This window comes from Notechis scutatus, chromosome 6 (genome assembly GCF_049901735.1).
Source record: "Notechis scutatus isolate UNSWTSFEM ecotype Mainland chromosome 6, rNotScu1.2, whole genome shotgun sequence".
In the NCBI taxonomy this organism is placed as follows: domain Eukaryota; kingdom Metazoa; phylum Chordata; class Lepidosauria; order Squamata; family Elapidae; genus Notechis; species Notechis scutatus.
In genome coordinates, this window is record NC_142014.1 from 52,651,312 (window position 1) to 52,667,243 (window position 15,932).

Genomic DNA, 15,932 nt, shown 5'->3' on the forward strand with positions numbered 1-15,932 from the left:
ATGATCCAGGTTTTTATTCCTTGGAAAAAAATTGACATAGAATGTTCAAATGGGACACTCTAGGTCAGGGGTGTCAAACTCACAGCCCACGGGCCAGATGCATCACCCGCTGGCCACACCCACCCCCGGTTTAGAGAAGGGCAAAAGTCACGATATGTCATGTGATGACACCATGACGATGCACATTTGACACCCCTGCTCTAGGTAAAGTAGCAGTGCTTCTTTCCACCTTTGAAGCAGAAAATGTTTACTGCAAAATGACCTCCCAGTGACTTTTTCCACTCTGTCCATAACTTTATTTGTAATGGAAAAAAACACTTTATCAATTTACATCAATATCCAGCTCATATCCTTTCTAAATTATCTTGATAATTATGAATTAATAGCAATATTAAGCAATTTAATTATAATATATAATATTTAATATAATATTTTTGCATTCTTCTCTGTCTGGATTATAAACTCAAACTCAAAATCTTTTTCAGATCCAGTGGGCACGAAGTTAATTCATATTCTTACATTGTCATGCAGTTTGTTTAAACAACCAGGATAGATGGCTGAATCAAGCTGTCACAACTGTGAGAAAAAGTGGTTACATACTGCATTAAAAAGAACACAAATATTTTAACACTGCATACTTTTCCATATATGTATGTGTGTTTATTCAGAGCTGAAAGAAACAGACCCTCCTGCCCTCTTCCTTGAGCGTCTGTCTTCCTGTTCCAGTTTGAAATAAAAACAAGCACACATCCCAGGTTCCCTTTCATTGTGTAATTTGTTTTATTTTTTCCTTTAAACATCCCTTTAAGGGTGAAATGAAATCCAACCATTTACAGAGAAAATGATTTCAGTATGTACACACTGATTTACCCTTACAAAATTATTAATATAGGTTTTATAAATTAGACTGTAGAGGACTTCTACGTATTTGGCGAGTCCCACATAAACCTTAGCCAACATGGGCCACAAAAGCTATTTCAGTTTGCTAGTATAAGATATCCCACATCCTTTCCTTGAGAAACAGAAGTCCTATTTTCAGGACTTCTCTCTGTGGTAATTATACAGGACAGTGGTGCATCCTTGTTGCCAAACTTTCTTTTTAAGCTGATGTACCAAGCCTAGTAACCTCAATGGTGGTATAACACAATGACCTCTATGTCCTAATACTGTACTGCTATTAAGGCCTCTATTTCCTCCTATACCCACACAACTAGACTTACCAGCAACATATTTTCCCTTTTAAAGTTTCTCCAAGGTGGAAAAGCACCTTGGAAGTAGACATAAATGAAGGCAAGAGCAATCCCTTCTTTTATTAAAGCAGCTAGCTTTTTTAATGGACTTACCAGACATAATATCTTGTCCCTTACAATCTATGCCAGAATGTGAGTATAGGTCAGGCAGCCATCACTTCTGAAACCGGGGGTAAAAAAAGATTGGCCAGGAGCAAGCAATGAATCAATAGAAATATCAATTCAGTTTCAAGGTCTGTTCAGCTGCAATTTAAAAAAAAATTATAACACTTTTGAATGATTCAGAATCTCCTTGAACAGTATGCCTGTTAAAGAAAATAAGATGAGCTTCCTGTTTTTGCAATACAGATATTGGAAGATGATAAGGAGATATATAGTAGGAGAAAGAGGGAAAGTAAGAAAAGAACCCCACAGAAAATCAAAGGATGAACGTATACAATCCTTTAGTTAATGCCAGATATCTTACTTAACTAAAAAAGCTTTTCTTAACCTGGTATTTTCCTAGATATTGAGACAGCAATTGCATTAATATTCAGCCACCACAGACTTTGCTTAAGCTGATTTGACTGCCATTCTAAGAGCAGGTTGTGGAAAGCAAAAATAAGATGTGCCAGAGTTGTAGTGAACATTAAAAAATGAGAATTAGAACAAATGGACAAAGGTGATAGCATAATTCCAGAAGTCTTCTAAGTTGCTGCCTATATTGTATAAGAGATTAAAAGATTATAAGATAAGAATAAATTAAAGCCATGATTAGCCTAGTTGATATAAGAAGTAAATAATAGAACCGTTCATGACCTCTGCTATGGTAAGCTGAGAAAATGGAGTACAAGAAAAAGCACACCCCAACTGCAGACACAAAATTAGCACATCATAGAAGCTAATAAGATAAAAGTCTTCTCTCTCCTTATGTACTTCTCTATATTGAGAGAAATTTATGTTTTATAAAGAAGGTCACAGAATCACACACACCCTGCAATTAAAGAGGCATAGCCTAGGATGAATATTACACCCTGGTTTTATCAGGCTGTAAGTTTGAAAAAGGAGTAGAACATTGTAGGAGTAAGGCATTCTCTGAACACTATACAAATGAGAAGCTAAGGTCCAAAAGCAGACTGCAAAGTAGGCACCACTTATCAACCACTCAGTATGGCTGTTATGGACTGTGGCAATTATGCTTAAACTCTTCCAAAGATTTGTTTGGAACAGTAGAGTAGAACTGAGTGCGGGTAAAGGCTGTAAAGAAAATACATATTTTTGATCAACAACCATTAGGAGGCATTATCCTATTAGCTCCAGTTATTCATGATGGCTGAGAAGGAAAAAAGAAAGAAAAGAGCCATTTCCCAAAACTAAGTCTCCTATACCTAACCCCACAACAGATGCTCAAACGATTGTTATTAGTGCAAAGTTCCTTCAGTCTGCTCTATGAAACTGAATGCTAGTAGCTATATAATAAATAAATAGATGGTTCATATACTAGAAGTGTTTCAGGCTACCCTGTGCAAAATTTTGTTGTTACTATTATTAAAGCAAAGGTTTTACCATAAAGTCTCCTTTTCTCTCCCATTAGAGGTCAGTTTCAAGTTTCACTTTGGTGCAATTAGAGGAGGAGACCAGAACAAAGAGTCCTTTCAGCTTCCCAGAGGAATTTAGTGCTAACTTATCCATTTAGAATGGGATCTGTTCCTTGGAAACAACAGTGGAAGGGAAAGAAAATAAAGGGAGAGAAAGAGATATGGGAAAGAAAAAGGTGGTAAAAAAAACTTGTAGAAAGATAAAAGAATTCAGAAACATTTTGTCTGCATTTTGATGACAGGTGGAGCCAAAAATTTGTGCTAATCAGTGAATTAAGAATTCATGGGCATTCATTGTAAAAGTCATTCACAGTCGCGTATACAAAATGTAGATGATAAATTATATGTGTATCACAATCAATGTTGACTGAGCTGAACGGAAGGGTGCATTCTTTTAGGAAACTCCACAGTAATATTATAGAAAAACACCTCTTTTTAAGTAAAGTTGATTGACTTGAACCCAATGGCCAGATATGCTTCAACCTCCCAGTTCATGTCTCACTGAGTATAAAAGTGCAGTTTTTTCCCTGTTATAGTAGTTTGGAAGCACCTCCTCCATTTGCTTTGTCCCTATCAATACTGAAGAAGCATCTCCCAATTACTACTTTTAATGGAATTATAAGCACTGAAAACTATGGCCTCTAGAATAGCCTTCCTCAGCTTTCCAAATGTGAAGTCCAACATATTTAGAAAAAAATGCAGTGGAAAGAGTTGGCCCTAAACTAAAGTGGACAACTTGCAATCTTTCTGATATTGGATATCAACTCCCATCACTTCTAACAACTGAGTGTGTGGATAGACCTCCTGGTGGTTGAAGTTTAATTAGAACTAGAGAGCAATGGAGTTGTGGCCTAGATTCTCCTTTCATCACAAGGGTGAAGACAAAACAGTTCCTGTATCTGTAGTGAAGAAACATAAGAAAACTTGTTTTGCTACCTTCAGTTCCTCAATAGTGGTTCTTTTGCTATTGCTACACATTTGCTTTAGCATAGCCACATGTCTGTTCTCCTTTGACATGATAAATCTTTCTCACAATATAAGGCATATGTATCTTCTCTGCTCAGTTTAATTTTATGACAGACCAAAGTAACAATATCTATAGAGGAAAAGTTTAACGTAATTTAATATCGGCTTCATTCTTATGCTGATCACAAGATAAAAAGTAGTACAGATCTCTTCTTGGTAATAAGACAGATTTTAAGCAAGCTCAGGGCTCTTTTGTACTTATGATTTCTTTTATAACTCTTGATGAATTCACTCAAGCAACAGAATATTACTTTGCTGGTAAGGGAGCCACCCTTGAAGCACAAACCAAAAAATCCTACTCATCTTCTCCCTGCTCAAATCCTCTTTCCTGAAACTTTGCTATTGGAAAAGAGTCTGTATTTAGACATTCACCACATTAAAAAAAAGTTAGAGGATGAACTGGCAGAGTATACTGCACAGGCAAAATGTGCAAAAGACAAATCACATACAACATGGCTTGCAGTCTCTAGAATGGCAAGACTTCAATGTTGTAAAGGCAGAAGAGCGTGAAATGCTGGGTGGATCAAACAAGGAAAGTGGTGCATGCCAGAATAACACATTATGACAAAGAAACTCTTTTTGAACTCTTCCTCATTGCTTCATATGTTTTCCTAGCAGCTAGCAGAATGTAAGCCTTGACCTGTTTCTCATCCTGATTTAGGGCCATAGATGCATAAGTGATTGGGAGTGGGGCAATGATATACTTCATTGAAAGCTGCAAAAAAAAAAATTGAACACAGAAATGCTTGGCATCCAGGTTATAATTGTTGGCTTCTCATTTCATTTCCATCAGATAAACACCCCCCATTCCCGTCTCTGCCTTTGCAAACCAAATGATTGGTATTGGTATAGCAACAATATTATCTTATCCTCAAAACAATGGCATCATAGAGCCAAGTACCTTTGCACTTCTTCTGTTTCAGAAGTAGAAAGACGGGTACTGGAGCTGACCTTTCCTTTCCTCTGAAGCATTAGACACACCCTGTTTTAGTTGAAAATGTAAACATCACATTGTGTTGCTAAAGAAGAGGGAAGTGTATCTGTGATAGCTATACTCTTTTCAAATCTGCGGGCTACAGGTTGTGCTGTCATCTTATTCTTATATTAAAGGCTAACTATCCAAAATATATCCAAAGTCAGACAGCTTTTCAACCTTCATACCCTGCCAGTTTGTAAAGTTTCCCTGAATGTCCATAATCATGAGATGGAAAGCAGAATTCTTTGGTGCTACTATGCTTCCAGTTTGTGTGTGCTTCCATCTTTATATCCTCATATAACAGATGCACATGGCAAAATATAAAGATCCTAGATGAGTTCAATGTCCATTTTCACTGACAAAATCTCTCTTGGTGGCCATATATTAGGAAAGCAGAACAGCCATTGATGCCAAAGTACTTGGGAGAAACTGGGTTTTAAAAATGGAATTGAATGTTATCCTTAGCTATACTACAAAGGTTGTAGAGGCTTTGGCACATTCATACCTTCACACATCCACTGCATGCTCCCCAGATCCCAAGACTTATGGATGCTTCCTGCATCAGATTTTTCTTCAATCCTACAAAAAGCTAGTTCCTGGGGACAGGAATGTTCCTAGGAGTCCCTTTCCACACACACATATCCTAAATCTCTTGTCTGCAGTGGGACTGACAGGGTAGAGAGAATGTACAAATCCCAGCAGAATGGGGCAGAGGAAAAAACAAAAGACACAGTCTGACTTTCCCTTTTTCCCAAAAAAGATTGTGTTTTCTCATGCAAGCCCACTCCCCTCACCCTGTTCCCTTTGCCTTCTGATAGGGATTTTCCAACAAGTAATAAAACCGTTGATAATTCTTCAAAAGATATTTGGGGGCATACATTTGTTCTTTGGGGTCTGCAGGTGGATACTCCTGGGTGGTACCATCAAACCACCCACCAGTCCGAATTAACTCTCGAATATAGTTAAGGTCTCGCTTGTCCTCATAGTCACCCCAACGGGGAAAGTCTCCATTCTGAGCTGAAACCAGTTTAAAATAAATTCCTTCAGGTGTAAAACACCAAGAACAATGCCAGCCAGCAAAGTGGAGTGGACTGCCCAATGACCACTGTACTAGGATATGACCTGTGCTGTTTTCATACTGCCGAAAGCCTGGCATGGTATAATATTCTCTCCGGCGTAGGCGAATTCCATCGGTGGCATAAACAGCCTGGAGCATTCCAACTGTACAACCAGAAACCACTTCTAGAGTGCCAGGCTGCTTCCAGAAAAATCCATAGAGAGATTTCCGCATATGGAAAGCAAAAGGCTCTGTCCAGCCATCATAGAGTTTTAGGAAAAGGACACCATCACGGGCTGGGATTTCATCTGCATCATCAATTATGAAAACATCATCTGGCCGCAAATTGCGGAGGCGAGAGATGCCATCTCGAGTTAGGAAAGTACGCAGGTAATCGTCAGCAATCCAGCCATCCTGGCGGCCACCAGGGGGGAAGTGATCCAGGAAGACGTAGAGCACTTTGTGCCGGATGTAATCAAAGGAGCCATTGAGTAGCATCTCACGGAACTTGAGAGGACGTGGTTCACCATATGCTGTGAAGTTTGATTCACAAACCACAAAGGCATCCACCACATCACCTAGCTCATGAAAACGTACATCCAAGAGGTCAAATTCATGATTCACATTGATGGCATTAATGACTCTCCTGGGAACCTCCCGTGGTGCCAGACGGTCTTTTGTGGGGAGATTTGAATACTGAACCACAGTGGGAACACCACAGCTGGGTCCATGCCAACCTGTCAGGCACATGCACTCCACCCATTTACGTCGTTTTGTCCCAGTGGCACTCAAAGGTTTACGGCCTGTGCGCCCGGATATAACTCCCTCTATCTTCTCCTCTAGGCGTCCTGCTAGCGGCTTTTCCAATATCTTAGTCCCTGGCTTGAAGCAGACACCACCAGCTTTGGTGCGTACAAAGTATTCTGTGGTGTCTTCAGGCAGCACAAACTCAGCTTTGTGTAGCTCCTCACCAGCTTTGCTTGGGGAAAGAGGCTGAAGCAGTGGTGAGTGGGAATATAGTGGGGTACGCAGAATTTCTGGACCCTCAGAGTCAGGGCTAGCCTGAGGTGTAACCGGTACATTGTTCCAGAATAAGTTAGACACAAGGTTGGGGCTAAGTGATGCCAGCTCCCTGGGGAATGTGACATAGGACAGGGCCTTCAAGAAATGAAGGAAGGAGATGAGGCAGAGACCAGCCATGCACAGAGTCAAAAAGAGCTTGTGGCGTCTCATCTTCATCCTGTGATGGACAGAAAGGGAAGAGAGGGAACATTTCGTCATTTTTTTTCACTAGCTTGCAAGAATGCTTAAACACTTTCAAATTTCTCTTTTCCCACTACAATCAATCATTGATATAGGACGGTAGCAACAGTGCTTTAGAAATATTACATAAGTAATAGGGGCAAATAAAACCAGTGCTATATATATAAAAATGACTTTGGTATAGGATAGAGGTATAAGCAGCTATTTGGAGAAGACCAATGTTAATATAGGAAATGTACACAATAGGATAAAACCAATGCAAAAATAATTCTGCCATGCTATTAAGACTACCTCAGTCACTGACCCTTGGTGTCCTAAACAAAGCTGTGGTTGCAGATTGATTAGTAGGTCTTACTACTTATATCGAACTTTGTATTAATTCTGATTTTCATGTAATTTATTTTCTAAATGTCAGTTGCATTAGGAGTTTTGCTCTGAATGATGGTCTGTAAAAGCACTGAACAAAATGAACGAAGCAGTTAAATTACACATAAAGGAAGCTCTGCTAAATTTTGACATAACTATATAAAATATTTATATATTAAATCATGCAAAAATGGTAATATTCATTTAAGTAATTAATGTTAGTTGAAATCCTAAAATTTTACAACTTGGCTTTCCTTCCTAAAAGAGCTTACATGGATCTCCAATTATTCTCCACAATGGCAACCATAAATGAATGGTGGAGAAAATGATTGGCTTACCAAGTTTCCTGCACAGTTTTCTTATTCTTAAAAGGATTTTTTTTTTAGAGATGACAAGGAAATCATTGTCTTTTATGGACAATGTCATACGGATCTGAGAAGTGATCTTAATCCAGCCCCATTAATAGATTAGATATTTTTATTTAGTTGCGAACATTGCCATTAAAGCCAGGTTAAGAAGCCCCTGGTCCACAAGGTGTTTTCATATGTAAAGTGCTGCATTTTTTCATTTTTGACTCTATATACTATAGTTTTGCAATATTAGGAGGGGTATAGATTCCCTCATACTGAACAAATATGTTTAACTAGCTCGATACTCGTGCTTCACTATGAAACTATGTGGTTGGGGTTAGTTTTTGGGGAGGAAAATAAGGAGAAAAAATTCTGCCTTTACATACCAACATCCACCAGTATTCATCTGGCTAGCATGCTGTCAGTGTGTGGGAGAGTTGATGGCTGTTTGGAAACTAAAGCAGTATTTGCTGTGTGAGCAAAAGGGGAGAGCAAGGAGCCTGGGCACGGCTTAGCTCAACTATTCTGTACTAAAGCTGCTTGGTGCAATGAAACTGAAATGCCTCTCCTCTGCTTGTGTTTTGCATTTGGAACAGATTTCTTTTCAGGTTGGGAGAGGGAGTAGAACTCCTTAGCATCAGAGCATGTTAATAATAATATACGAAATACTAATGCTCTGATGGTCATTTCGAAAAATCCTTTCTTAATCAGCACCTAGAAGCCAAAATGAAATTATGAAATTTAAATTATGGGGGAAGGTATTGCTTTAGGTATTGGAAGAGAAATGAAGAAGTAATGCAGATGCATATATAAATATAGTCTTGTGGTTGTTAAGACTCTTTTTGTCTGTCTTCAAGAAGACAAGAAAAAATCATAGAAAACCAGAACAGCTTCAGATGTTTTCAGAAATGGCTATTTACAGGATTCTAAGCCAGGTGCAAATTGAAAAGACAAGTCATACTGATATATCTCATTTAGAATGAAAATACTAATAATTTGCATGTCTATGAAGATTCTCAGTCCTCCAGGTCATGGTTGTCTCAAAGGTGCTTTTTCAAAAGGCAACTGGACTTTCTGGGGTTTTTTTTCCCCTTTGAAGAATCTTCTTGGATGAGAAGCAAAATGTCTTCAAAGACAGAAAGTCCAGTTGCCTCTTGAAAAGCACCTTTTGGGATTTAATTTCCATGTTTCATTATGCAGCTAAGACAGACTGAATCCTCAAAAATGGTTTAGATAACTTTAGAAAATTTCCAAGTTCAAAATAGATGAATTAATGACAAAAATATTGAAACTTTAATATTTTTACTCAGCTATTATATTTTAACTAGAAATTCCATTCCAGAGCTAATGTCATCTAGCATCAGTAAGAAATGTCTTCATGAACTTCCCAATTGAATAATATGGAAAATATCACACTAGGAATATTGTTTAATATGCATGTCTGCTTAATAGTTTTAGTGCAGTCTAATCTAATACATACATAGACACTTACACACACACACAATGATATAGACATAGACATACTGTTTTTCTTCGAAAATAAGAGAGTACTTACATAGATACATACATACATACACACATATACAGAGAGGCAGAGGGGGATTTAGGTATTTCATCAGAACCATGGGCAATATTCACTCATGAAAATGCAGGCCACTTCAGTTATAACTGCTTCCCAGCATCTTTTGTTCACTAAGTGAAGGATGGGTTCATGCTTTCAAGGAAAATTGTGAATTTGTTTTGTATCTTTCAGCTGTAACTTCCATGTGAGATGCATTGAGAAATATATTGCCCTTCTAAAAGTATTAAATACACTTACAGAGGCAGAAATAGAGGAAATTAATGTTCCATGGAGGAAATAATCTTCCAGTGGTTCATGCATCTAAGACAACAATTGAAATTTGTCAATTCTTTGGATTTTATCATGCATTAGGGCTAGTACTTCGCCACTTGGGAAACATATACTGTATTTTTTCGATGCAGAAGGCTTTTACTGCTGTCATTTTTTTCTCCCTCTTTTAATGCATTTTTATAGCAATTTAAGAACTGACATCACCACTACTATCTGTACTTTTCCAGATTCTCACATCTGACTATTATCCAGCAGAAAAATAGAAAGCAAAGTAAACTCACAGCGAAGTAATACATTGTGATAAAATTCACGCTGTCAAAAATGGGGGGAGGGGAAATCAAGAAAAGGATGGTGACAACCTTTTCTATTTTCTGATGTGTAATTTTGCCTCAAGAGATGATTGAACCAGCCCATTACTGTGCTCTAAAAAATGGAAGTGCAACATTTTAGAATTAATCATTGCTGAAATTAATTATTACTAATGGGCTGACTGACAAAAAAAGATACCTTGAATTTCATCATACTCTCTACTGCATCTTCTAAAGCTTCATTATCTCCTGCAAATGCAATAAAGATACAGGTCGTCCTCGAATTAGAACAGTTCATTTAGTGACTGAACTTACAACGGCACTGAAAAAAGTGACTTATGACCGTTTTTCACACGTACGACAGTTGCAGCATCTCCATGGTCACATGATCAAAATTCAGACGCTTGACAAATGACTCACATGTATGATGGTTGCAGTGTCCCGGAGTCATGTGATCCTGTTTTGCAACCTTCTGACAAGCAAAGTCAATGGGGAAGCCAGATTCACTTAACTTATCAACCCCAGTGATTCACTTAACAAATGCAGTGAGAAAAGTTATAAAATGGGGCAAAACTCACTTAACAAATTTCTCACTTAGCAACATAAATTTTGGGCTCAGTTGTGGTCACAAGTCAAGGACTACCTATATTCTCTACTTAGGGAAGCTATCTTTCCAGGTGGACAGAAATTAAGCTAAGAGGCCTTAAGTTTTCATCCCTTCTTTCTGAAGATAAGATGTAATCTTTTGGTATCATATAATGCAATGCTTGGAATATACACTGGAAATCATCTAGTCTAACTACTTGCTCATTAAAGGGTCTACAATATAGAATCCAACTAAACCAGGATAAATAGTCCATCTTTAGATGCAATTCCCATATTGCCTCCAAAGTTGCTACATATTTATTTTTCCAGGCTTCTACCAAATTAAAGTATATTTAATTCACTTTGAACTGAAAATAAATTAAATCAAATTTAGTTTATTCTCCTCATTGCTGTTTAGAATCCAACTTTATTTTTATTTATTTATTTATTAAAATTCTATGCTTCCCATCTCACTGATACAATGACCCTGGACACCTTACAATAAAAAGTTAAAAAAAGTAAAAAAGTACTAGAAACAATTTCATTGTTAAAAATTAAAGCAATTAAAACAATTTGGTTGGGTTGGGTTGGGTTGGGTACTTTATTTGGCCAAGTGTGATTGGACACACAAGAAATTTGTATACAGTACAAAAATACTCAGTGTTCTTGCAAAGCAATAGAGAGAATAACAATTAAAATATACCAATAAAAGAGGGAAATAAAGAAGATAACAGAAAGGATAAATTATACATACTTTATGGGTTAATATATATACACATTAGACAGAACTGTAAGAATTCAACAGTGATGGCACAAGGGAAAAGAACTATCCCTGTATCTAGTTGTCTTGGCATATAATGCCCTATAGCAGGGAGGAAGGGAGGGAGAGAGAGAAAGAGAGAGAGACTTTTGGCTTCATGCAAGGAAAGCAGCAGAAGCAGCAGAACTCTTTCTCTCCCCCAAACTCTGCCAGAAATGAGTCTTTGCCAGTGCAGCCTCTTGGAGCAGGATGCCTTGCAGGGTCCGAAAGATCCAATTATTCTGGTTGACAGGGACCCCAGTGGAGGAGCATCACAATGGAGGTGGTTGATCAATTAACCGACCCCACCTCCCACTATTTTAATTGCATTATAGTGTTGTATAATTTATGTTCTCTCCCTCCCTCTCTCTCTGCCACCTAGAATTACTCTGTGGTAAGCTAGGCAGCCAATAAATTTAAAAACAAACAAATATTAACCATCCATTTCAAGTCCTGAGAGATCAAGAACCCCAAAACCTGAAGGACTCTACTACTGATACTGTGCTGTCGAATACTGTAAGGGGAAGTAAAATAGAAGGGCTCCTCCTAAAACCCACTCTCATCTCTATAGTTTTAAGCAGCTCCAGCTCCAGATTGTTACAGCTGCACCATAGGGCGAGTTGTTCAAGCTCCCATCTATAAGCAGATTCATCACTGTCTCTCAAATAAGGCCAATTAAATGTTGTGTTATCTGCAAATTTCAGAACTTTAACCACAGGTTCCCTTGAGGTACACTCATTGGTATGGAGAGAGAAGAGCAACAGAGGGAGCACACAGCCCTGAGGGGCACCTGTGCTAATTGCTGGTTACCAGATGTAATTTCCCCTAGCCTCACCTGTTTCTTCCTGTCTGTCAAAAGCTGATTATCCACCTACAAGTATGAATAGGTACACTGAGATGGATCAGTCTAAAGTGGAATGATAGTATTGAACATTGAGCCGAAGTCCACAAAAAGGACCTATGCAGAGATTCTAGATTTGCAAGCTGTAATGCAATGTCATATGGACAGCATCATTGGCCAACTTATTTGCTCAGTAGGCAAACTGCAAGGGGTCTAACAGCAGATTGATGGTGACTTTCAGTCCACAACTGTTAAATATTATGAATCATATCTAGTGCTATATCTACTGTTAATAGCTGAACCTCTTAATCACTAAAGCTCATCAAGATATTCACTCTGTCTTTATGTATATGATTTCCTTTCCTTTGTTTGTATTTTGGCTTTAAGTTTACTTCTGCACAAGCTTTGGGACAGTTCTCTGATTTTCTTCGGTGTCTAGCAAGTATTATTTCAAACTACATGTGGGAAAGGGGAACTTCACTTTAGTAGCATACCCTCCTTCCAGCAAACAATTACTGTATTTCTAACCCAACAACACTCCCTTTGCCAATACTACTCTGGCTGCCAAGTTAGTGTTTAAATGAAGGGGCACATTGTGTATTACATCATGAACTTCCATTTTGCATCCTAGTTCATTGCATTCAATCACTGGAAAATTAAACAGTTTGAATTGTTTCTGTTCTTGAACGCTCCTTGCTTTTATACAATTCAGAGCCAATTAAGATCTGTAAACAATCCTAAGGGACAGATATAAATCTAATTGCTGGGGACAACTGATTTTGGCCTGCAGTCTCATTTTTTTGGTGCTTTTAAGTTCCCCAAGACTGTACTGTGAATTATATCATTATGAGTTTGTCAGTTTTCAGCAGGCAAATAATTCTGTTTTAATGCACCTATTAATCTTAGAACAGTCACCTTAAAAAAGCATTTTAAAAGGTTGGGAAAATGCAGCCCTGTCCCCATTACTAATACATGTCACATGCCTTATGTGACTATTGGTGTCAGCCCTTCAAGGTAGACCAGTTCAGTAAATAGACTGCACAAGGAGTACTAGAACTATTTTTGTAGAGTACAGTAACAGAATCTTGTAAATCTATTTCCCTATACCCAGGTATACCACCTCTTATACTAAGCCAAATCAAGGCAAAGTTATCTGAGAATCTTTTCATTCCTTCTTCCTTCTCAGAGATAAATTGATGCTTACATAATGATTCTTGCAGTCTTTCCACAACATCTCCCTTGTTGGACTCAGTTTCCCCTCTTATCAACAAAGATGATACTGACAAGTTACTATGAGAACCAACTACAGACTCACTTCCCTCACCCTTAATTGTCAGTTCCTCAGAGATACAAATGGCATGTGCCCTACAAATAAACAGTCACAGACCATGAAAGGCATTGTAAGTAGGATGTGCAGGTTTGGGGAGAGGAACACAAATGAAGTCTAATATACCTGCCCCAGGATAATGTTGCAGGATCCAATCTGGATCAGTCACTGGGACCAGAAATTCTCGGACTCATGCTGAAGCACCAGAATATCTGGTAAGAGAGAAGTTCCCTGAAGATAGGCTTTAGCATAAGTCTGAAAGCTCAGAAGACTAAACCTCTGGTCCCAGTGATTGACCCATATTGAATCCTGCAAGAAAATGCCACAGAAATCTACAGATGGCTCTATGACAAAGCAAGCATGGACAACCTTAAAAGTCTAACTCGGTTGGTTGAGCACTATGTTGAGGAAGGTCCAAATGCTGATATACAGTAGGCAGAATTGAAAGAAAAGCTCAAAACTTTTTGGAAACACTAGGATGGGATCATAGAACATCTGCAGTATGAATTAAGGAAAGCTGTATATCATTAAAATGGACATACATAGTCCTTAGTTCTTGGGGGCCCAATGGATTAGGACAGGTATTCCATGAGTAAGTGCACTAAAATGTTTAGGAATGGGACATTTCCAACCAGATGAATTCAAAATTTTCTATTCTGGAAATGAAAGAGAAAGAATGGAGTAGGAATTTTTGTTCTAAAATATACTGCTGCATACATAATGGAAAATTACTCAGTTCAGAGAATAATTTCCTTTAGGATTCAAGGAAGGGTAGACTGGGATGGGATGGGGTAGAGTAGGGTAATGTGGAAAAGATTAATTTCTTTGAACTATCATGCTCAAGGCTGCTTCATATTTCCTGGACAGCCAAGAGAATAAAAAGTTCAACACTAGAGAACATCGAACCAGAATTCCAACTGGAAGCAAGGATCATGGAACAAAAACTGGCAGAGTGCTTCCACTGTTTCACAGCTTATTCCTGGTGACATAATGACAATTGTATTTGAGACTGGAATCTGATGTCAAGAAATTTTCTCTGTAAAGCATTCGTAATAAAGATGACCAAATATTTTGAGTTGAAATATTCAAATATAATTAAATAATCAAAAGGAAAACCATACATTTTTAACTAAATTTAAATTTTTTATGAATTCACCAAATAGACTTAAGATAATATGGAGTAGTAAGACAAATCACTTGATTAAACCAACACCCTTTAATTTATTTCAGGGGCTATATAATGTATAATGTACTATTAGATTTTTCTTCTTTTTATGTTAAGATTTAAATAACATTTGGTTATTTATTTTTGTCCACTTTTTTTAGAAACATAAATCCAACAGCTGTTAGTTTTGTCACATTTTTAGAATGTAAAATGTTGCTGTGGGTTAGAAGCAATGTTGGATAAAAATAATTAAGGAAGTTTATTATCAAATTGAGATGTACTTATTCTATAAAAGATTACTTCAATAATAAACTATTGTAACTCATGAAGCATATAGAACGCACTGACACAGTCATCTGTATGGGCTACATAAAATATTTCCACTCTAGTCCATGTCAACTTAATAAAACAGAACTCCTTGAGTATAAACTTGAACTTGTCCTCACAAAGTCAAGGAACTGGTTATAACCCACAACAATTTAGACAATCAAGCTTCAAAAATATCTTACAATGGTTGCTGATTCACTGATTAACTAACTAGATGCACTGAATTCTATAGGGACATCCATTGTTACAGCATTGTAAATTAGGAACAAATTAAATTCAGGAAAAGGAAACTTCTCCTTACAGTTAATAGATCAGGAAATGTCTGCTATGTTGCCCAGAGAATTATGTTTTTATTGTATACTCTGATTTTTATTATTGTGATCTACATCTCTTTGCAAAAATGTTTTGTTGTCATCAATACAATCTAATGTTTATTCAATTCAACGAGATTATTACTTATTAAGTGTGATGCAGTTTAAAAGAAGATGAGCAAATGAAGTTTATAGATGAAGAAAAACCCTTTCAGATACTATGAATTTGATCTGGTAAAGTAATGCTACTCTTAAACTCTCCCATTTAGGACCTGAAACAGAAAGCAGCAGAACTAAAAAGAGAGCACATCCACACACAAACCAGATTTGTAGACGTGTAGCTGAATATAGAGTCTATTTCTCTAAATAAAACAAATTTCTGCCCAAATAACAATTTCTCTTACCACACCTCCAGTGGTGAGATTCAGCTAGTTCACACCAGTTCGGGAGAACCAGTTGTTAACGTTCTGGGCAGTTTGGTGAACTGGTTGCCGGAAGAAATAATTAGGGCAGAGAACCGGTTGTTAAATTATTTGAATCCCACCACTGCAC

General features: G+C 37.6%; 1 protein-coding gene across 4 annotated transcripts in view; it reads right to left on the bottom strand.

Annotated features, from left to right (window-relative positions):
- Window positions 1–753: 753 nt before the first annotated feature.
- Window positions 754–15,932, bottom strand: part of MGAT3 (beta-1,4-mannosyl-glycoprotein 4-beta-N-acetylglucosaminyltransferase) — a 46,087-nt gene continuing 30,908 nt past the window's right edge. For 2 of the 4 annotated variants that reach the window (XM_087968299.1, XM_087968297.1), the window contains exons 2-3: window positions 10,225–10,274; window positions 754–7,126 (exon numbers count right to left, since the gene is read on the bottom strand). In XM_087968299.1, the coding sequence (XP_087824425.1) occupies window positions 5,620–7,125 (1,506 nt within the window). In that variant the 5' untranslated portion in view covers window position 7,126; window positions 10,225–10,274 and the 3' untranslated portion in view covers window positions 754–5,619. The remainder of the gene's footprint in view (window positions 7,127–10,224; window positions 10,275–15,932) is intronic. The other 2 variants (XM_026694853.2, XM_087968298.1) reach the window with 1 other exon arrangement.